We start from the raw sequence: 23,785 nt of genomic DNA on the forward strand, positions 1-23,785 counted from the left end.
GAGGACTGGATGGTGTTGTGGCCTATGGAGCAAGTGGTAGGAGGAAGCAAACCTTGCTAGCATAGGTGCTGGAGGACTGGATTGAGCAAGGGGATCTAGATGTAGGGCAGATCCATCCCTCCTGTCCCCCAGAGGGAATTTTTCTCCAAACTTTACACTGGATATTCTCCAAGAGTGTTGGTGAGGCCCAAACAAGACTTGCGACTGAGCTAGCAATTAAGCAACGTGGACTGTCAAGATCATTTCTTTTTTTTTTTTTTTTCTGATTTAGGAGGATGATGTGACCTTATATGGAGAAGCTCAAAATGGCTTAAAGTAGCTGTGCAGGAGCATTACAAGTTGTTCCTTATGAGCAGCAGTACTGCCCAGGTGCTGGGATTTCTACCACTTGGGTAGAGCAGAGATACTGCCTCCAATAGGACAGAGCCAACACCAGTTGGATGAACTACAGCCATTTTTACCTGCCACAGCCGCAACAAAGGAAGCGTACAGTGGGCAATATCAATAGGTGGACACTTAGACTAGATCATCTTAGAAGTCTTTTCCAACCTTTATGATTCTGTGATTTTTATGATTTAAGTAAAGGAAGCACAGAGTACTGTGTGTGTGTGTGTGTGTGTCTACACATGTGCGCTTTAAAGAATACTATCTTAGATGATGGTACTTCTGTAGTGTGGAAGTTGGCCCTAATTAAGAACTTAACAGAAAAAAAAATTGCCACTGGATGGTGCTGCTTGCTATTCCAGGGAAGAGATGACATTATTGCTAGCTTTAAAGCTTTAGATGCTGGCACCCAGGCTCCACTTTTCACAGAATGCTATTTTTTTCTGAAATAATAGGAGTCATATTTCCAACACTGTGTAAAAACTAATTTCTAAGTGTCCATTTTCTATTCTCTATTGCTTTTTAAAATTAATTTCAAACTGCATTTTGTTCAATTTGTGAGACTGTCAAGCATAAATGTCTTGCCCTGCCTTGCATACTATGTATGTTGCTTTTATTTTTTTTTTTTGAGATGGGCAATAGAACATTAAATTAGCTTAATTGAATGTTGCTGTTCAGCTTCTACCCCGCCTACGGCAAACAGAGGGGCAGAGAGCCATGAAGTCTTAAAATTTTAACAAGGTGTTAAAACTCACATACACTTCTAATGCACGCAAATGGGGATGAGAACCAGTCAGCTTCTTCTGGGGCCTTAGATGATGTCTTCCTTCAGCGTGAGCAGGGCAAAACGGAATAAACAAACACAAGGCAGTGAAGGGGTACTGAAAGTATATTTGATGGCACAATCTAAAGAGGAAAAAAATCCTGAGGAGAAGAAAAAAAAATGGAGTGAGGAAGAGAGGAGATGCCAGAGATGAGAGATACATCAGAGAAACAGCCAGCTGGAGCAGACAGCTCCCTGTAAATGCAAGGCGGGTGCTGCGGTTAGCCATACTGTTCATAGTGCAGGGCTGCAATTCTGTACGGTCATAATATGCTGCTGTTAAAGAAGAGTGATGAATATTCACACCAGGAAAGTAAAATAGACTTACACCTCAGCTTTGTGGTTTTCTTCATGTAATTTCTTTACATTAGAAACTCTAATGTAGTTAGTCTTTAGGACATTGTGATAACTGGGAAAATACAGATGCTGCCATCTTCTTTGGTTTCAAGAAAATGTTCCACAACTGCAAAGGTTTTAGCAAGACTGAAAACTTGTTGCCAGGCCAACCTGTCAACATCCAATGGCTTTGGTCATGTCAGCCTGCAGTAGTGGTTTGGTTTATCATCTTCTAGGTAGCAACACTAAGTCCTTTACTGGCACAGGACCTGATCTCTCTGCTTCAGTCATATAGCAAATGTTTTTGTAGCTAAAATATCACAGGAACAATATGCCTTGGCACATAAAAATGATTACCATCCTGTTTTTCCACAGGGCTCTGCTTTCTATTCATCTGACCTGACTCAAGGCCTTGATTTACAGAACCTCAGTTCATTCATCTTTGTGTGTCTCTCCAATTTCACATTAAGACAAAACTCCCAAATTCAAAGCAAATAAAAAGACGTGCTTTTAAAATTCGAGTCTGTGTGGCTCTCAAATCACCAGATGTTACTGGATTTCCACATCCAGTATGTCCTAGAGGGGTCTGAAAACAGTTTTGTTATATCAGTCATTTTACAGGTAAAGGCTGGAAAACACCCACCAATGTCTGTAATTATATTGATACAACAGACTGATAGACTTTTTTTTTTTTTTTTTTTTATCTCTGGCTTTTAGCAATATTCTGAGCAGGGAGCTAATTTTGAAAAACATATTCAACTTGGAAGTTTAGCAGTCATTTTAGCCCTCTTGATATAGGAACAAACCTTCTTCTAGAGACTCCAGCCAACATCTGTATGAGTGCTGTTGCCTTCCCTCCTTTCCTCTTGCCTCTGCTCTCTTCTCTAGCTTAATGAAAGAAGGGAATGAATTAATCAAATAATTTGATCCCCTTCCCCACCCCCACCCCCCCCACCCCTCTTTTTTAGTGCATTGTTTTTTAAGTAAGAAGAACTGATATCAGCTGGTGATTATTTACTCAATCACTGAATTTTGAGGCTATTTTGCCTAGACAGAGTTCCCAAGATATTTTTGGCCTTGAATTTATCTTATATTTTGAAAAATTGAATGAGGAAGTGGCAAACTGCTTTACTTTACTTTTCCTTACGCCTTTAAGGCAGGGTTGTTTAAACCATGACTCTCTGCACTGACATTGAATTAGAACAAGTAACTTGGCACACTATCTGAGTAAAATGTCTTTTATAGCAGAATGGCTTAGATTGGTGCTTTCTTACCTTGTGGTTGTGTAGATGTTCTTTAGGATTTACACAGTTTGCTGTAGAATGTAATGTTTCCATTAAAAAAAGCCTTTTCGGATCGGGAATGTGCCTGTAAAAACTGCTTATTGAATGTATGTTGAATGTTATTTTCAGAGTTATAAGTATCAACCATTTATCGTATGATTAATGAGAATGCATGTTAATGCTAAAATATGCAGCTTATGTTTACAAGTCCACAGAATTCTTGTCTATATTCTTAGCTGAACCTAAGCACACATTTCATGTATGTGGCAATACTATATTGAGTCACCACTGAATTCTTGTAAAAGTAAGTAAACCATCAGTTCAGTTATTTTTTTCCAGCAAGGCATTCTTATGTCCAGTGTTTTGATATTACTAAGCTTATTTTTGTAAGCCAAAATAAGATTTTCTAAAAATTTTACCTAGTGTAAAGTCTTATTTTATGATTTGCCTAGTCACGTGTATAGAACACATACAGATAGTATCCTAATCTGCAGACAAAGATATAAATAGCTGTTCTTGCTGTCAGTGTTTTTTGTGATGCTTCTAGTCCCTTTGGGATCCTTGATACACATCATCTTTCACCAGCTGTACCCTGCGTGTTTGCCTCAAGAGATGCTTTAGTCCTTCCCTGAATACTTCATCAGTATAAGTTATACTTTCTAAAATGTATTGAGCAACTCACTTTTGGTTCATTAGACTCCCTGGAGAATTTACTCGCTACTGCTTAGCTAAGTAATTCCAAGGCAATTAATTTTCTGTTATCATTCATTTTGCACTAGCTGTTGAGACAGGTCCCCTGTAAGGGGTTCCCAGGCTCTGGGAAGAGTGCTCTGGGGCTGAAGGAGCAGCAGAAATGCTTCTGCAGAGCTCTTGTGGGGAACAAACAAGAGGACACAAAGCATTAGCTGCCATTACCAACTAAAGGGGAGGTATGTTGCTATGCTTTCACTTGCTGGTGCTGGCTAGATGGCTTCTTTAATATAGGTGAGCATGAAGAAAATCAAATAAATATGACTGGCTCCATTGAATTCCCTTTTCTTCCGCTATGATCTCATCTGTACCTGACTATATCCTGCATTTCTAGTCTATCGGTTTATATTGTGTCCAGATTGTGCAATTTGTCAGAAGTAAAGCACATTTTCATGTACTGAGAATTTGATGTCATTCAGCTTTGAAGTGGGTTTACTGCAGGGTATTGCAAAGCTTTTTTAACCCTTGTTTTTTAACAAAAACTCAAATTTTCCATTATGTTGCTTGACAGAATAAAGAAAAATTACCTAAGTTGGTTAGCTAAATTTTCGTTGGTTTTCTTTCTGGAAATGTCAGTTTTGATTTCAGTTTCTGATGCCAGTTTCAGTCTTTGGTGTTAATTTTCTAGACCATAAGTGGAATAAATTTGTGTGACATGAAAGACTGAAGTTTTATCTGTATCCTGCTATTAAAAAAAAAAAGAGAGAGAGAAAAAAAAAGAGAACTTAGTGGAAACATTTTAATGCACTCTTAAAACAGCCAAACCAGTCCAGGGCAATGCAGAGTACCAAAATTTATAAAGTACATGAAATCTCCATTGCAGGGATCTGAGGAATACATTTCCAGAGGCAATCAAGGTAATGCTGTCTTGATTATCTTTAGAAAAAGCAAACTCTTTCTCTCTGGGGAAAAAAAAAAGAAAGAATGCTTCAGAAAATCCTCTTCAATGCTGAGGATATTTTTTAACCCAATAAACCCTTATTAAAACATAAAAAGGAATAGATATAAAACATTAAGTCAGAAAAAAGCTATCCTAGAGCAAATTTTATCCCCATTCTCTTCCTCCCTGTCTCCTGAGAATAAATAATTGAACTAGAGACTTTGTGAAGTCTTAGAGGGATTTGGCTGTTGATTTTTATAGCAAAGGTCTCAGCTACTCCGAAGGTGGGTGGAAAACATATAAAACCCATATGTGAATATAGGCTTGGTGATAACCACCTCCTGTTGAAATGCAGCATTGCTGCCACTCTATCATATGAAAATGATTTTTTCAGGAAAAGAAGTATTTTAATGCAACAGGCTTCACTGGAGGAAAAAAAAAAGATAAGAAATGAATTGAGGCTGCGTTTGAAGCTTTACATTAAAGTCACTGACAGTCATATTTCAACTGCCATTTATCACTTACAAAGAAAGACTTGTGGAAATAAAATGTTTGTTATGATGTATCATTTATCAAATATCTTCAGAAGCACATTTTAGAAATACGCATGCCCCAGATTTCAGCTAGGAAGTGTATGCTCTGAAATAGCATACTGGTCATCATTCACTGGGATTCTAAATAATTTTCTTTTACCTCCTGGCGCACTTTACAGGATAAAGTCTATGGAATTTTGGATCATTTTTATAATGATGTTATTGTAGTCTATCACCCCCTGCCCCCCCCCCCCCAAAAAAAAAAGATGAACTCAGTGCAAACAGTTTAAAGCATGTTCAGATGGATAAAAAAATTTAAATCTGAAGAAGGTCTAAGTTGCCTAAATCCAATTTGCATTAAAGCTGTGGAAATGTATATTTTTAATTAATATCAAGCACAACAAACTTGTGTCATAAATTATTTGGGTTGTTTTGATTTCTTATGTTAGAATTAACTTCTGAATTAAGAGTATGGAAACTATCATACAGAATCAGCATTTGGCACATTGTCACACAGCAGGCAATCATGAGAAAACCTTTCTTCAGATAATTATGAAACAAATCTCTTACAGAAGCTTTTCTGATCTCTGCCCATTGTGTTTTGACCTTATAGCATGATCCTATGGTGTTAACACAACACCTGCATTGCTGATGTTATTTTTAATAGCCTTCATTTTTGCATCTTTGTATGTTTTCATTATTTATATAAAATTCTGTAAATTACCATTCCATTTTCTCAGTTCTCAGCCAAAGTGTTATTCTGTGTAGGTGAGCTTAAGGTCTGAGCTGTGCATTGTAAAGGCTGCATTGTTTTCAGAAGCAGTTTCCATTGAGGTAACTATCCCTTTGTAAATCACAAGTGCCATCTTTTGCTGTTTCATTAAGTAAGCACTGCTAGGTGTTCTTCAGACAAAAACAAAGATGATGGTGACAATGAAGGTGTCCCTTCTGAGAAGAGATTATAAGGCTTGTAGTCAAGGAAGGTGAAGAACTCTAGCATGCAAACTGATAGACCAAAGGCTTTGCATCTTCTAGCATCTGTTCTGCCTTTTCTTCTCAATGGCCATTGCTTTTTTTTTTTTTTTCCAGAAGACTTTCCAGGAAATCAGGAAAGGAACTTTTATAATAAGTGCATTTTACAGAATGGCTTAAAATCATTGCAAAGTGGGGATCCATTTGTGGGATGGAATAAATAAGTGACTTGAAAATAAGATGTCACTTTGTTATGTGCCTTTGACAGAATGAGGACCAGAAAAGATATAAGAAGGAATTACTTTTGAAACAGAAATTTGGACAACAGGCAAATTGGAGAGAGAATGAAAAAGAGAAGAGGTGCTCTGATATGCAGTGTGCAGTATGGAAACTATTTTAGTGATGGTTTTTGTCAAAGGAATAATGAGTACTGTGTAGCTGAACTGTGGTCCAGACAAGAGGTTATCAGTGCTGGAGATGGATTCTTGGAAAGGAGAGATGAAATAGAGAGTAAGGTTCAGGTACCATAGAAAGGTCTATGAGAGTTATTGACTGCGTCAGTGTATTACAGCCCAAGCATCCAAAGCTGTGCCTCTCAGTTATCTAGAACTAGTGTGTCACTGGCACTACCGTACGTAGAAGGACCCTAGGAGCCTTCTCTTCCTCCACCATATACAACCAGAAGTAAATTGTTGAGCTGCTCTGATTACTCCATAACTGGTTATCTCCAACACCAAAAGTCTACTTAAAACGGCTGGACTGACCAGAATTTGGTGCTATAGCCCTGGGCTTACCACCCAACTTTTCCTGTCATTTGTAACTGAAAGAAAGTAGAGGCCAGTCATTTGCCTCTACTTACTTTCTTAACTTATAAAATGGAGACTATCCAATCAGGCTTAGACAGCCAATCCAAATCTTTGATATTACAGGCAATTTCTGTTTGAAAGAGAAATTCCTTATAAATCATGGTTCTTTCAGCATATTGTCTTTGTTTACAAAAGAATGCACAAAGATACACTTTCCCAAGCATAAGAAGGACCAATTTAATATGGATGATTTCTCACTTTATCTTTCAAAATTTCTTTAGATTCAGAAGTTCATCAAATCTCTCAGCTTTCCTGGAGCTAAAAGTCTGTTAATTTATTTCTGAGCTCTTTCAGTTCCGTACCTGAACTGTTGCTTATGCATACACTCAGATTCATCCTGAAATGATATTCATCTTCCTTTCAGACTTCAAAAGGATTTGGATTGGGTCCACAGTGTTTTCCAAAAGAATAATAATGGATTTTTGCCTAACATGATGTCCTCCAAATGTGAGATTTTCCAGAGATACACATGGCACAGATATTAGGTGGAACTGTAGTTCAGAGTATCGCAGCTTTTAAACTGTATCTTATTTTTTCCATTTGTAAGCTTTTAGAATGCATCTGCAAATACATTGTTTGTTTGGGGCTTGCTTTATGTGAAAAGAAAATCAAAGAGTAATCTACTCTTTTCTAAACCTCCTCCAGATCTCCTCAGCTTTTGAATAACTATATTTCTTGGTGCTTCCTAGTGTTTATATTTCTGTACAACTTCCACTTGATAATTTGCTGGAATGAAGAGTTGCATGTTTTACAAGATTTTTGCAATAGAGCTTTGTACCTGAGCAGTCTTTGTTCATTCTTTAGGATATACTTTCGTAAATGCCTCTTGAAAGACTACCAGGGTGAAGGAGCTGATAGATGACTCCATTTGTGCATTTTTCCCCATCTTTGTGCAGAAACAAAAGCGGATTTTAACCATAGGTGCCTCTTGGAAACTAAAAATGCTGTCAACCTAATATATGCAATTAAGTGTATAATGATGATAACAAAAATGCTTATGTGGAAATATGCCAAAGTAACAATACAAAATATCTAGGACCAATCAAATCTTGGAAAATCCATGATGTTTTTCCGAGAACTGCAAAAGAACTATCAAAAGAACTAAATTAAACGATGACCGATTACCCGCTTATCACCCACTTATGTGGGAGCTGGTTGGAGACAATCTGTGCTACATACTTTTACATCATTAGGACATAGAAACATTGGTCTGATCTCCTGCTTTGTTACTGTGAATAAATTATTTTTCAGTGCATTTTGAATGAAAACAGGAAAATGAGACAGATTTTCATTTGACTCCTAAAATTAGTCAATTAAATATTTATTTTTCTAGTCATTTGGTAAATTGCTTTGTTGTTTAGCATTAGTGTTAAAATTTTATGTTCAAGGAGAAAATCGAAGCCAAATGTCTTCTTTTTCCTTTCCTATATAAGCAGGTGGGAGGGCCTTGAGATGTCCATGTCCTATTTTTCTTATCAGCAATATATTTCTTATAAAATTAGCAGCAAAGGAAATATTTCTAGACTGTCTTATTCCTTTCTGAGATATAATTCTTGCTTCTGTCTGAATATTTAAACACATTAATAGTAAATGCTGTTGATTAGATTTGGTCTCTTGTAGTGTGATTTTTATTAAATACATTCTAAGTTTGAGTTATTTTATGCAATCTGTGATCTTCCAGACACGGTGGATTAAATAGTTAGAAACAAGCACTTGGAGGAGGAAAAAGCACATTTTTCAGGGCTTGTCTGCTTTCATACTTTCTCCTTGAGAATTTTAAGTGCAATTTGTTCATTGGATATATAGACATGAATAAATGTCTGTATATTGTATGAACTGTTCAAGTATTAAAACAATATCTACTGAAAGTTGTGTTGCAGTCTGAAGTATGGATCCTATTTTCAGATGCTTTGCTCACATACTAGAGAAACATTAGAGAAGGGCAGAATCACTGTTCAAGGGCTGGTTAGTCTAGACACTGGTGGAAGCACCTTTTGAAGAACTACAAGAGACAAAGGCGTCCAGTAGATTTAGCTGAAGTATATGGCTTCCTTGAAGCCAAAACATTTTTGTAGAGAAAACACTGATGTAGAAAACCTCTGTATGAAAGAAGAATGTTCTTCTTGTGGTGGTTTTACCCTGCTATGCAGCTAAACTCCACCACAGCCACTTTATCACTCCCCCACCTCAAAGGAACAGGGGGAGCAAATACGATGAAAAAGAGCTCAAGGGTTGGGAAAAGGACAGGGAGATCACTCACCAGTTGCTGTCACAGACAAAACAGACTCAACATGGGGAGTGTAATGCAATTTATTGTCTTTCGCTAGCAGTGCAGAACAGTGATAAACGTCAAACTAAAAACACCCTCTTCTACATCATTCCCCCAAGTGACGCAGGTGAACAGGGAATGGGGGCTGTGGTCAGTCCCTAACACTTCATCTCCGCTGCTCCTTCACAGTCACTCCCTGCCCCTGCTCCCCGTGGGGTCCCTCCCACGGGATGCCGTCCTGCCCGAACTGAGCCTGCGGGGGCTGCCCACAGGCAGCAGCTCTTCAAGAACTGCTCCCACACGGCTCCGTACCACGGGGTCCATCCATCCCCCAGGAGCAAACTGCTCCAGCACGGGTCCCCCACGGGCGGCAGCTCCCCCCAGACCCCCTGCTCCTGCGTGGGCTCCTCTCCACGGGCTGCAGCTCCGGCCCGGGGCCTGCTCCTGCGGGGGCTCTCCATGGGCCGCAGCCTCCTCCAGGCCACATCCACCTGCTCCACCGGGGGCTCCTCCACGGGCTGCAGCGTGGAGATCTGCTCCGTGTGGGACCCATGGGTGCAGGGGGACAGCCTGCTCCACCAGGGGCCTCTCCACAGCCCGCAGGGGAACTGCTGCTGCCTGCCTGGAGCACCTCCTGCCCTCCTGCTGCACTGAACTTGGTGCCTGCAGGGCTGCTTCTCTCACATTTTCTCACTCCTCTCTCCGAGCTGCTGTTGTGCAGCTTCCTTAACTCTGCTCTCCCAGAGGCCCACCCAGTGGCTCTGGCCAGCAGTGGGTCCCTTTTGGAACTGTCTGGAGCTGGCTGTGATCTGACATGTTCAAATATAGTGTGTGAGAGTGCAAAAGCAAGTACACGGGTTTGCAAGATCTATCGGTGCCCCAGACCACAAAATGGACCTAGAAACTCAATCTAGTATGTCTGTGTAAGATTCATCTGCCCCAGGTCTGAGTTATGTACTTTGGTCTTGCTTTGTATTTGTAGGTCATTGTAGTTCATTGGATATAAACAAGTGCCTAGAAAGAATGAGGTAGACCACCTCATGGCCATGTGTCTTCTTCCCATGGGAAGCTAGCAAGACTAGCTCAGGCACAGATGCCTGGCTTTTTGATCCTTAAGCTGGGAAGATTAATGGCTTTCCTACTCAAGCCACTAGTGGCAAATATAGGAAATGCATGCCCAAGTGCCTTCTCTGCCTTGAGATCAGAGTTGAGACTTCCTACAGGATTCCCACAGATGTGGCATTTATTTTTTTTTTAATCCTATAGTGAGTTGAAGTAATCAGCCATTTTCTCTTAAGCTTTATTTATTTATTTATTTATTTATTTTTGAGAGGATAGTGTGGTCAAATAAGGAAAAAAACAAAACAAGAAAAGATTCAACTACAGAATTTTTTATTCTTTTAATAATAATGAAATGTTAAAAGGAGTCTTTGGTCACTTCTTAAACTTTCTTGCAGATTGTTCACAGGACCCTTGCAGCGATGCTGGGTTCTTTGGCAGCTTTAGCGGCATTAGCTGCTGTTGGGGAGGTAAGTTATCAAACTGTAAGTGCTTACTTCCTTACTTCAATTCTGTCTATGATATCAAAAAATCCAGGGATTGCCGTGTTGTGAGTGGACACAGGAGACAGCAGCCTTTTTAAATAGAACAAGATGGTAGGGCAGATATTAGGATGGGGAGTCACCATGGGGAAAGCAGGAGAGCCTATGACATAGAAGAGGAGTAAAAGTCAGTTGATGCATTTAGTTATGATTTGCAGGAAGCTGAATTTTTAGCATAATTCAGATTTATTTTAGCACGGTTATTTTCAGTAATGTTAGGTTACCAATCAAACCTAAATGGAAAATACACTGCCTTCTGCCGTCCTAAATATTTACACCTCATGCTTATACTTTCCAATCCTTTTGTTCCCCCCTGTCGCCCCCACTTACTCTTAGCTGATATTTAGTGAAAAGTCTGATTGATTTTTTTTCCATTTTTTTCGTATAACTAGTCACCACATCATTGCTATATTCTTTTAAATTCCCTCCAATGTGTTCACAGGTGAAGCTGTATGCTTTTGTTATTTTATGAAAAGGAAAAATGGGGTGTAGCATATAATTCTGTTATAATTTATTTCTTCAATGCTACATAAGGAACAAATAGATAAACCAAGAGCTCAATGTAGGCTTTTGATAGTGACCCACTTAGGATGCCTGCAGTACTTTAAATTAATAGTAGCAGTAATAACAATAATAATAATGAAGTAATAAAAAAAGAGTCCTTTTTGTGTGCCTTGTAGGAACACTTATTAATTTCTGTCAGAGCTTATTTAAATGGCTCATCAGTTAAGTGGAGTTTATACTTCATAGCTAATCACAAGTTAGGTGTTCCGCGGTATTTACTGGTAATTGTATTTTTTGATTGCAGAGGCCAAGTATGGTCAAAGTGGTAGAGTGGATTGATTATGAGACACTGGCGCTACTGTTTGGAATGGTAATTAAAATGTATCTCTTGCTCTAAATGTGTTGAGATAATCACATTCAATATCTAGATGTTACTTTTAAAAATGTTTTGTTAATTGCACTTTACTGGGACATGTTCTGATGAAAATTTGGCCCTAAGATATTTATCAAAAAGGATGATGAGCATACCTTTGAAGGAGCCTTTGAAAATATTTTTTTTTTTCAAATCTGTAGAATCATATTGATAACACACAAAAACCATCATTGAGGTCTATATATTGGAAAACCTGTTTAAGTGTCAAGTTTTATCACCCTCATTTATCTTCTAATTTTGTTTACTCAAAAACTTCCTCAAACACACTCTTCTGGCTTTCTTTGTCTTACTGTCATGTTTGGAGCCAAAAAGAGAATACCAGAAATGGAGGAGAAATATATGATTAGATTATAATAATATACTATATTATCACTTCGCCCAGAGCTATTTATGATAAAAAGTGTTGTCCAAGTGTGATTAAATGCTGATAAAAAATACACAGTTTATGCAGGCAAAATTACCATTTTCTGTTTTCATTCTGAGCTTTTTTTTTTTTTTAATTTATTTACTGACAATGCACTGGCCCCCCCTGCCCTCCCCACAAAAAAGGAAAGCAAAAAAAAAAAAATCTGTTGAGAGGAAAGATAGAAGGACAGGCAACAGCCCAGAAATGTGGGAAAGTGCAGGTAATTCTTGGAGCTGATATTTTCTGTAATCTGTAGAGCATTACTGCAGAAAGCACAGTTATTGGCTTCCCTTGATTAATGATGCAAAGGAGATACATTGAGTCTTTAATGTATGATGCCTACTTAGTCGTTACAAATAAAATTCAACCAGACTAATTTATAGACTGCTAACGCTGAGAACTAAATTTCACCATATGATATCTGAGATAACCAACAGCTGTAGTAGTTATCCTGATATGAAAATGATCAGATTCTCAAAACGGTGGCAGATACAAAGGACTTTTGTGGGGGCCACAAACTATATTACATTGGTTTTGTGTAATTTGGATGCAAGTTATTCTTTTCTTTTTTCTTCTATTGGTAGATGGTTTTGGTGGCCATATTTTCAGAAACTGGATTCTTTGACTACTGTGCAGTAAAGGTAGGCTTGTTTTGGTACTCTTAATTATTACTAGTTTAATCAAGTTAGCATTTAATAAGATCATCAAAGAGCTTCAATAGAACTTTCTTTGGGCAGTGTGTATTTATCACACTACAAATGACAGTGGTCAACTTGTAGTTTTGCAAGAAAATCTTTTAGGGATGAAAGGAAGTCTTTAAGGCAATTCTCTTTTTACAGGAGAAAGGCAAAAGCCCCCAGTAGGATATACAAGCATGTGGACAATATAAAGTTGAATTATCCCACTAACTTGCCCAGGACTGCAGTTCCTCTGTTGCTGAAATCTGTATTTATGTCTGGCAGTAGGAGAAAGGAAATATGGGAACAATCATTAGCTTTACAGTCACACATGATAAATGGCCACAGACCTTTGCACAGTAGCAGAACCTAAGATTACATGAAAAGGATAATACTGATGGATTAGCTGTAAAGCAAGTATTACCCATAGTGAGGGACTCCTGTTGCAAAGCTTAATTTTCCTGAGAACTGTGGAAAGAAATAAAACAAAAGCAATAAAGAGGACTGCTTTGAGCACAGAACATCCAAGCAAAATGCACGTGGACAAAAACCCTGTCTAGATAGATGTCCAGACTGTGTAGCCCTGGTGGTGCTGTGAGGATGAGGAAGGTGTCCCAGCTTGTGAAGGTGATAGGAGGGCTGAACTGTGTAAGTCCACCCTGTCATGCAGGCAGAAGGTGGAGGCTCAGTCCTGCGCCTGCTGCAGACCCCCTCCATGCCTGGCAGTGGAGTATGAGGTCTCTTCACACTTGTATGATGGAGATGCTTGCCAGCTTCCAATATATGTTTTGTTGTTAAATTAATTCATATTGGAGAGGGCAGTGATGGACGTGCATGGAGTAGTAAATGCTCTGAGCTCACTGTTGCTTCATCTTTCATGAAGAAGTTTATCTGTCATTTTTTGAAAGCTCAGCTGGAATGGTGTAGTCCCTTAATTTTTTTTTGTTTTGTTTTTTTGTTAGGCTTATCGATTCTCTAGAGGCAAGGTGTGGGCCATGATTACACTTCTGTGCCTTATTGCTGCAATTCTTTCTGCATTTTTGGACAACGTTACCACTATGCTGCTCTTTACTCCAGTAACCATAAGGTACTTTATTGTTATGGTTTTGGACTTAGTCTTTTATAGCCAGCAATCAGTAGTAGACATGTGTGCATAAATGCTTGTTTGGACTTTTTTGATTGTCTAAATGGAAATTAAAACTTCAAATACTCCTACTGTATTAGGGTAAAGAGCTGATGTTTTCAAAGGGATCAGTTGTTGTTTTCATTTTGTGTTGTTTGGTGAACATATATCTGAAGCCTGTTTAACTGCCTTGGGAGTTAACCACCCTGGTTTTTCTCCATATCTGAACTGCAATAGGATATTGCACCAAATGCTCCCTAGCAGATGACTTTTTTTCCTGTAAGCAGGGAGATTTTTTTTAATTAATGCTGTCTTGTCCTTTACGGGCTATATACAATTTTGGCTAGTAACCTATGTTTTACATAAGTGTTATCCCTTCTAATACTTGTTAAAAGGCTTCCAGATTTCAAGTAAGAATCTTCTTTTGAGTTATGAGACTCTGAATTTTCTTCCTGATGGTGATCATGACATTGGTACAGTCACAGGTCAATTCTGTGATTGGAGATGAAATATTTGGATTTTTTAAAAGAAAACAGTGACTTTTAATTACTTCAGATTTATGTAAGTTAGTAACACATGAATTGCAACCTCTATGAATGTGTGACTAGAAAGCACTGTTTAACCTGAATTTAACCTGTGTCTAGTTAACCCAGTTTAGTTTATGAAAGATCTAGTGTGGTTTTAAAATAATCCTGAGTGCTTACAGTCATTCATAGAATAAAAGAATGGCTTGGGTTGGAAGGGATCTTTATGGTCCTTGAAGATCACCCAGTTCCAACTCCCCTGCCATGGGCAGGGATGGCACCCACTAGATCAGGTTGCCCAGGGCCCCATCCAGCCTGGCCTTGAACAATTCCAGGGATGGGATACCCACAGCTTCTCTGGGCAACCTGTTCTGGTGCATCATCACCATCACAGTAAACATTCCTTATTTCTAATCTAAGTCTTCCCTCTTTTAGTTTAAAGCTATTATCCCTTGTCCCATCTCTATCTGTCCATGTAAAAAGACACTCTCCATCTTTTTCATAATCTCCTGTTATGTATTGAAAAGCTACAGCAAGCTCTCCCCAGAATATCCTCTTCTCCAGGCTGGACATCCCTGGCTCTCTCAGCCTTTCTTCATAGGAGAGGTGCTCCAGCCCTCTGATCAACTTTGTGGTCTTTGTCTGGACTTGCTCTAGTAGGTCCATGTCCTTCTTGTGCTGGGGGCCCTGGACGCAGGACTCCAGGTGGAGCTTCACAAGGGCAGAGCAGAGGAGGGCAATCAGCTCCCTCGCCCTGCTGGCCACTCCTCTGTTGATGCAGCCCAGGATGCAGTTGGCCTTCTGGGCTGCAAGCACGCACTGCTGGTTCATGTCGAGCTTTTCATCCGCGTGATTATGACATCATTAAAAAAGTATTAAAGCACATCGTTAAAGTACACAAAGTTCTATTAAGATATGCTGCCATTTTAAAAGGTAGTGTAAAGCAGTAAAAACCAATTTTGCAAGTGGCATTTATTCTAGATTGGGAAACAGCTGGTGAGTGAAAGCTCCATTTGTCTTCTGTCTGATTATATTTTAGAGATCACTTTGCTTTACTCCAGTCAATAATTTCACCTCTAACAGTAAGCAACATTGGAATTATTAAACACCAAGTTTTCTTTAGCTGTGTTGCAGAATATTTTATATTAACTATAATTGGGAATGGATTGAAACACAGATGTCAGTGCATCATGAACTACAGTTCACAGGCAGAGTTACTGTAACATTTATTCCTTTTTATACCAAATGAGCTTGTAACACTGAAGAAGGGTAAATTCAGTGTGCAGGAAACATTTGTATATGAATTACTATCAAAGTGAAAATAAAATTTGCTATAATCGAAGCAAATAATAGCCTATTTCTAAAAACATCATGCTGGCGGTCATTTTTTTGTTTTTATCATACTGTCATTGTCTTCAGCCCTCGTCTAAAGCTTCACTACATCACACTGCACTGCATTGCCATGGAGATAGAGCTTGCAGAAAATGCTACCGATTCTGTGAATATAAGGATTTAGACTGCCATTAATAAGGCGTAAAACATGATATTTATTTCTCTCTGCATTTTGAAGTAAGCTGATAAAAAATTAATAACTACCCATTCTTAGCTATAGTTTATTTTCAAAATGCTTTGTTATTGGGAACTGGAAAAGGCTAATGGTTGTTCGCATGGGAAATTATATAACTAGGGTAAGTGTACTGAGAAAGTGCAGTCCTACGGTACAGCTAACACACTGTAATTGTTCTATACTTTGGGTTTGGCCTTTCTTGGAGTACATCTGCTGTTCATTCCTGAAGCTACCACGAGTCCCATCAAAACACATCAAAACCAAACCAAGCCAAACGCTAATGAAACGTTAAGTTTATTTAGAAATGCTGGAAACGATGGAGTGATGTGACGTTCAAAGTATGATTGTAGTATTGTGCCACAACTAGTACAATTGGGCCAGCTGTACTACAGAGCACACTTTTAACTGCATAATTTTACACTGTTTGGGAAATAATGCATTTTTGTACAGTTACTTTGTTCTGGACTTTTTATGTACTGATATATGTATAAGCTAACAGTGCTTTTTCCGATTTTTAAATTGATACTCTTGGTGACAGAGTAAGTGTATCAAGGTAAGCTTTTGTGCAACACATGCTTTTCTCTTTGAAATGTAAGTTTTAATAATATAGACTTAGGTGGAACTGTAAAGCTCAACTTCCTTCAGGGAAATGACTGACAGCACTACAACGAACAAAATCCTGAGGATGAATGCTCACTGCCCAGGTTTTCCCACATCCCTTATTAGGTAGAGGGGGCAATAATTTAAGCATGCCCCCTTGAAAAACAGAGAGGATTTTCTCTTTGGGCTTTTACCCCAGCTGCCATGCTGTGCTCAGGAGCGGGTACCTGGGATGTGGGCTCCCGAATCACCTTGGCCCCACTCCTTAGTTATTATTAAGCTTTAGGGAAGGGGGAGAACCAGGAGCAGAAAGAACTGGGTAAACTTTGGCTGAAAATGGAGATCTCTGATAGATGGATGATTCATGGCTGATAGGTGGTCTGTCCTCTGCTTCTGCTCTCCACATGGTAGTCAATAACTAGGGCTGAGTACAGAGCTTGTGTTTGCCCGGAATAATTCTCCATATGTCAGTGTCACCTGGGAACCATGGCTTAAAAAGCTGTATAGCACTTAGAATGGGGTTTAAATTTGAAACTTTCTGTGTAGTTCAACTTTTGGAATAATTGATTACTTCTAATGAAATTATTTTTAAAACACATCAGTTTCATTTACCATTAACTATTTTATTGTAAATGTAAAATATCTACATTTTTTGCATTGATATTGTTATAATTACCAAAGTATATATAAAATGAAAATTTTAACTATACACACTCATAGCTATTATGTTTCACAGCCTGAAATTTTTCAGTGGAAGAACTTTGTTTTGTAAATTTTATAGATTTTAAGATTTAAGGAAATATAATCATAGGGTAAGAGGCTAGTTCAATTTTCTTTATACTGCAGGCTCTGCGAAGTACTTAATCTTGATCCCAGGCATGTCCTGATTGCAGAAGTAATCTTCACAAATATTGGGGGGGCTGCCACAGCTGTCGGGGATCCTCCAAACGTGATTATTGTTTCAAAGCAGGAGCTGAGGAAGGAGGTATGTACTGCAAGCTACTCTGCTACTAAAATTAAGTGCTGATGCTGATTTATGCTGTGTTGAACCTTTTCTTCCCCCAGACAGCCATATGAACAGAACACAATCCGCTTGTTCTGCCACGCTATTTCTTTCTTAGTAGGGCGATCAGACAAAACAGTGATCCTGGGGAAAAAAAACTGTGATGAAGAACAGACTTTTTGATATGGGCTGAGAATACTGGTTTCCTTTTCTTTATTTTGGGGGTTTTCCTTGTCAATGACAAAGTGAAGAAGGAATCAAAACAATGGAGGTCTGTAGATGCAGAAAGTTGAATAAAATAAGAAACGGACATGAAAAGGGGTATGAAAATCCAAACTTTAAATATATTGAGACCATTCTATGCCTTCTCGTGACTTTTAAACAAGAAATAACCATCTGAACACACCTGTACACACTGCAAGAGACTGCGTAGCCCCTGTAGACCTGTCACACGCAAGCCCGCGGCAGGTGGTGCCTTTGTCCTCTAGCTGCAGCCCTTTGGGATGTGGGGATGAGAGGGGAGCAGGGGCTCCTGCCGTGCAGCACAGGCTCAGCTGGCTCCCACCACCTGCCAACCTGTTGGTATCTCCAGGCTACAGTGAGGGATTTTAACTTCCTGTGCTTGGCTCTTTTATTTATGGATAAAACTCTCTTCAGTTTGGTGGGTGAGTGGTGCTAAAAGGAAGGCTATGGTGGCAGGTGCTGGGTGGGACAGAAGCATTCCAACCCCTGCCAGAGGGACTGTCCTGGTCCCACCATCTCCTCCCACCCACATGACCCTCTCCACCCTGTGAGAACACCAACCCTGTGCTTTCTATTTTTTCCAGGTGTCATAAACCTCAAATTACTTTGTGACACTAATGCCATATATGAATTTAAAGGAATTTAGCGTAACATATGGGCTAGTGTGAAAATATCTGTGGAAGTGGGGTGAGGGATTTTTAGTATAAAACTTTTTTTTTTTTTTTTTAATTTGGAGTTAATTACATTTCTGTTGTACTAAAAAAAAAAAGATCTCTTCTAATTAACTGCATACACTCAAATTAATTAAGTACTGTCCAGGTTGGAAAATGTCTTTGAAAGTTAATAGTGTTTAATGAATTAAATGTTTACTTTCAAAATATTTGAAATGTGCTGCAATTAGTTTGGTTGAATGGTGACTTTGGAGACTCTGTAATATTCCTGGCTGAGGATTTGATTGCTAAATTTTACATTTTGAAATATAAAATCTGTGCAATTATTGCAACCTCCTTTTCTAAAGGAGAATAATTAGCACCTGCCACACAGGTCATTTTCCTAAATACTCAGAAACTCATCATCTCTGTAAAACCTTTTGCAGGGGCTATAAACACAGCAAGCAATTAAGCAATCACATTGAAAGGAAACAATTTTATATTTTTCTTGAATGAGATATTGATAATTTTAGGAGGACTCAGATGTATACATACTCTAGAAAATGTGACACTGTCGTAAATTATGTATTTTAAACAAGCAGAAAAACTTTGCAACATTTTCACTCTGGAGCTTTTTCGTGTCTTTGTTGGATCACAGAAGTAAGGATGTAAGAAAATAGATCAAATTCAGCACAGGACCATGTGACTTGCACTTCTTTCCTACATTCTCATCTGTTATATCTCCATATGTGTGTGTATATATATATGTATATATATATGGGAGGGTCAAAGACCCATCCTGGGCTCTGAGGTGGCGTGGCTTTTGTCCTCACTATTTATGTCCACAGTGCTTAGGTCTCAGCCCCTCTGGAGGGGATCTGCCTAGGAGAGTGATAGCAGGAGAAGCTGGATAAAGCCGAGAGGAAGGGCATGGAGGGACCTGGACCATCTGGACTCCTGCAGTCTATGCTGTTGAACTAATATCTAGATTCCTAATTTTGTCCATCCACTCTAGCAAGCTCTCTTTTCAAAGATGAAATGTAGACATTGTTTCTGGTGCTAGTTCTAGTAGCTGCTGAGAGGATAGTTCATAGGATCAAACTGAAGTCTGCCACCGAAATGCGTGGAATGTCAGCTACATTTGTACCAAGTGATTTTTTTATTTTTATTTTTGGTGTTTCAGAGGTAGAAATTTTTGAATGCAACTGCTTATTTTAGTGTCGTTTTGGAAACAGCACTTCATGCATTATTGTTTGAAGTGTTTGTTCCTATGTTTTCTAAGGAAAATAGATGTTTTTTTTCCTTATTTTGAATGTCCTCAAACATGGTTTTACCATTCTATACATTTTTTCTCCTTGATATTTTCATTGAAATTCCTCTTTTCATCCTCTTACACTTCTTTTCCAGTGTTATTTTTGCACTAGTAGTACAGGAGTACTTGTACAACTGCCCCTGTAAGAGGCTGATAGCTTATTGCACTGTGAAGAGGATTGTTTTTTCTGTTTTAGAAGGTGTGATAAGAATGAGAATTTTACCAGTCATCCTGAAGTTTTTCTGTTGTACTTTTACCTCTAAAAGCAGCCTAGTGAGACATTATACAAGTTCACACTTTCTTAGGAAACCTTGATTTGTTAAATAAATACAAAATGAAGTACAGCCCTGTTACATTGGATGCTGTTGTTGTGTTAAAGCATTAGAAATGCTTTACTCTTTGTTTACTGTAGTGCTGAAGAGATTTTTTTTTACCTAGGTTCTAGGGAAAACTCATGTCATATTAAAAATATTTTATGAGAAGTATATTTGAATAAATAAGCATTATGTTAAACCTTACTCATTAAAATGTAAGGATAAGTCTGTTTATTTGTCCTGAGGCATAAATGAATACCTAAAGGTGTTTTTTTTTTTTGGCTGTTTTGTTTTTTAATAGCAGCAGTTAATTTATAATGCTAGCATTTCCCCTTCCATCGTGCCTGGAATTAGTGGAACATTTGCATAATTGGAGATAGAGATTTGTTGTACTCTTACTTCTTCTTGGGATGAAGCTGGAAGAAGTCTCACAAAATGGCATTTATATTGTGATATTAGGAAAAGAAAATGATGAAAATAAAAAGATTTCATTAAGAGCAAGCGAGAAACTCATTCAGTGAATACAAAACTTTAAAAATTTTTATTACCTTCAAAATACTGCTACTTTGTGGCCATTGTTAGCAAAATTCTATTTTTATCTTGAAGAAATGTTTGCTTTGGAATTTGGGAACTCTGTTTTACATACAAAATATGGCACAAACTGTTTCAAACCAGCCATTGCTCTCAGAAAGGTTGGGTGTTAAGTCCTCTATATTTGGGAATTTCCCAAATATCTGCAATCACGCCTTTGATATCTGAAGTTGCTTGGGCCCTAAGCTTAGGCTGTGATTACAAGATCTTTGGACAAGGGATGGTGAATAGGTCTCCAGGGCAAAATGGTGCGAGCATAGTGTATGTTAGTGTATCGAGCTTTATCTAGAAGAGGTAATGATAAGAGTGAAGACAGTTTTAGCTTGTGCTGGATTATACCCTCTTGAGGTTCCCTGTTTATTTACAGTGTTGGTATGTGATAAAGCTTGCACTGTTTATCTGATGTTTGCTGAAGATTTTGGATATTCAGCAACCTGTTCAGAGTTATTCTTGCCATTTGACAGGAATTCCCCAGAAAACACACAGCCATCGGGATCTCCTGTCCTGCTGTTGTGGTTTAACCTGGCTGGCAGCTAAGTGCCACACAGCCGTTTGCTCACCCTACCCACACCCCCAGTGGGAAGGGGGAGAGAATCGGGAAAAAAATGTAAGTTTGTGGGATGAGATAAAGGCAGTTTATTAGGAAAGAAATGAAAATAATAATAATAATAATGACAACAGTTCTACTACTACTAATGTGTACAAACAAGTGATGCACAAGGCAATCACTCACCACCTGCTGACCGATGCCCATCCCATCCCATCCCGAGCAGTGGTCCCCCAACCACGGCCAGCCCCCCCATATTAATTGCTCAGCATGACGCCATATGGTATGGAATACCCCTTTGGCCAGCTGGGGTCAGCTGTCTGGGGTGTGTCCCCTCCCAGCTCCTGCTGTACGACCAGCCTGCCTGCTGGCAGGACAGAACAAGAAGCTGAAAAGTCCTCGGCTTAGTGTAAGCACTGCTCTGCAACAATTAAAACATCAGTGTGGTTTCAACATTATTCTCATCCTAAATCCCAAACACAGCACCATACCAGCTGTACATACTAGGAAGAAAATTAACTCTATCCTAGCTGAAACCAGGACACTTGCATTTCAGAGGCTTTCAGTTTTCATGCTGAAATTTAGCATGATGCTATATTAGTTGGTTTTATTTTATGATAAATTTTGGTGCCAAAAATGTATGAATAGAAGTAGATAATTCTGAACAATGGAAGAGAGAAAATCCTATATATAAATCTGTGAAGGTATTTCAAGCACTGGCAGAGTGTGAAATGGATTCCCATAGCTTGAGGGCTATTTTTGTTGAGGTTGCTGTATACAAGCTTGGTAAAACTTTTAATCAGTTTGTAAATCTTCTGTTCGTTCTGTCAATGTTTCATTGATTCCTTTCCTCAAGAAAAATGAAACCCTAGGTAAGGTATATGAAAAAAAATATATGGTTTTATGGCTGATTTTAGATTTTTTTTCCCTATCTCTGCATATAGTAATCATTAAAGAATACAGTGCAAGGCAAAAAAGGGTTCTCATCAATGTCTCAGATAGGCATTATCTCTGTGTAGCTGTTAGACCATCAGTGATTTGTCTCTCAGCAACGTCATGAGCAGTTCCTCCTGACACAACATACATCTCAGTCACTCAGCTCGAAGGGATGCTTAAGCCAGTGTAGAAATAATAAATTACTCTTGCCCTTCTTCATTTTATTAGCTTTAAAAAAATAATTGAAGGGCACTCTGACTAGAAGCACAGCATTTGGTGATCGCTGAATTCATGCATCTAGCTATGTTTTTTGCTTTCCCTTTGCTTTAAAATGGCTGCTTTCTTCTGGAAAAGTCTGAAATACTAGAATTTACTTTCACACCTCCAAAAGCAGTGAACACCCCTCCCCCATAAACAAACAATCAAAAGAGGTCAGGATGATGGAAAGCTAGCATTTCAGGAAAACAGTATGACACTTCCTCCTAATACGAAATTGATATATTTGACTTCACATTTAAAACCATAAACTAAGGAAAGATGCCCACTCTGTTTCAGCTTTGAGTCTGTAGGCAAGGGAACCTTTAGGCTGTTGTCTTGGTAAAACAAAATCTTTAGATTTTCATTGTTGTCTGGGGAACAGGGGAAATTTAACACAATCAGCATAGCCTCAAGTAGGGGACATTTGAGGCATGTATTGTATTTATCTGATGGATTGAAATCCCCTGGAAGAAAAGTATTTCTTGCCTTTTGTGCATGTCAATTTTATTTCAGTCTATTGTGCAGGAAAAAGAAAATCTTTATGAAAAAGACATTTTGTTGTATGCAGCAGACGTGTGGAACGCTTTAATGTGTTTTTATAAATGCTGAATCCTGGCCCCAGCAGTGCAGAGAACTCAGGAGGTATAAAAGGCACACAGAGTATGAATACAGGCTCTGTGTAGATGTTACATGCCCTTACCAGAGTGTGGGCAAGGGAGCAGGAGCGAGGGGTGAATTGTCTGTGCCACCATCTTGCGATCCTCTGCTGTGACATTGGTATCTGTGATGTGACCTAAACCCTTTGTAACAGAGCAGCAGGAAGCCTGAAGATCTCTCTCATGATTATTCCTCTGCTAAATTAACAAATCAGTATGTTGCCCTATTGTCAGAGCTTGGTTTTGCTAACCTCATTCCTCCTTATCCTATTCCCTTTCCTCTTTTCTATTTCCTTCTCAGAAAATAGATATGGTCTCTGAAAGTTCTCCAGAAGCTGCCAGTTGACTACTAGTTACCTGAGAATGTCTGGTGGGAAATCTGCTCCTGACCCTGAGAGCATATTCTGTGTGCTGGAGAGGCAGGTACTAAGCACCCAGCCCAAAGCATCGGGGGGGTGGTAAACTCATTTGCACCACCAGCCCTTCTGATATCAGGTGTAAAAGGGATTGCACATGATAGTCCTCAGCTTCCTCGTACTGGCAACAAGTTATCCAAGGTGCTACTGATCATCAGGTGTCATTTGCACATGCTGGCTGTGGTGTATTGCTGTAAGGAGGAAACAAGAAGGAAAGCTGGGAGCAAGAGAAGAGAAGAGGAGAATTGAATCCAGCCTTGCACTATCGGTGGGCAATATCATTGTGCAAGCTCTTTCCTGAAATAAACACGCTCCATGTCAGAAAATG

The 23,785-nt window shown here is 38.9% G+C and overlaps 1 protein-coding gene across 5 annotated transcripts in view; it reads left to right on the forward strand.

Moving 5' to 3' along the window:
* OCA2 (OCA2 melanosomal transmembrane protein) overlaps positions 1-23,785 on the forward strand; it is a 205,771-nt gene that overhangs the window by 70,279 nt on the left and 111,707 nt on the right. For all 5 annotated transcript variants that reach the window (XM_080585517.1, XM_080585519.1, XM_080585520.1 and 2 more), the window contains 5 exons: positions 10,554-10,625; positions 11,506-11,571; positions 12,625-12,681; positions 13,680-13,804; positions 17,378-17,516. In XM_080585517.1, the coding sequence (XP_080441643.1) occupies positions 10,554-10,625; positions 11,506-11,571; positions 12,625-12,681; positions 13,680-13,804; positions 17,378-17,516 (459 nt within the window). The remainder of the gene's footprint in view (positions 1-10,553; positions 10,626-11,505; positions 11,572-12,624; positions 12,682-13,679; positions 13,805-17,377; positions 17,517-23,785) is intronic.

This window comes from Anser brachyrhynchus (assembly GCF_964034855.1).
Source record: "Anser brachyrhynchus genome assembly, chromosome: 1".
In the NCBI taxonomy this organism is placed as follows: domain Eukaryota; kingdom Metazoa; phylum Chordata; class Aves; order Anseriformes; family Anatidae; genus Anser; species Anser brachyrhynchus.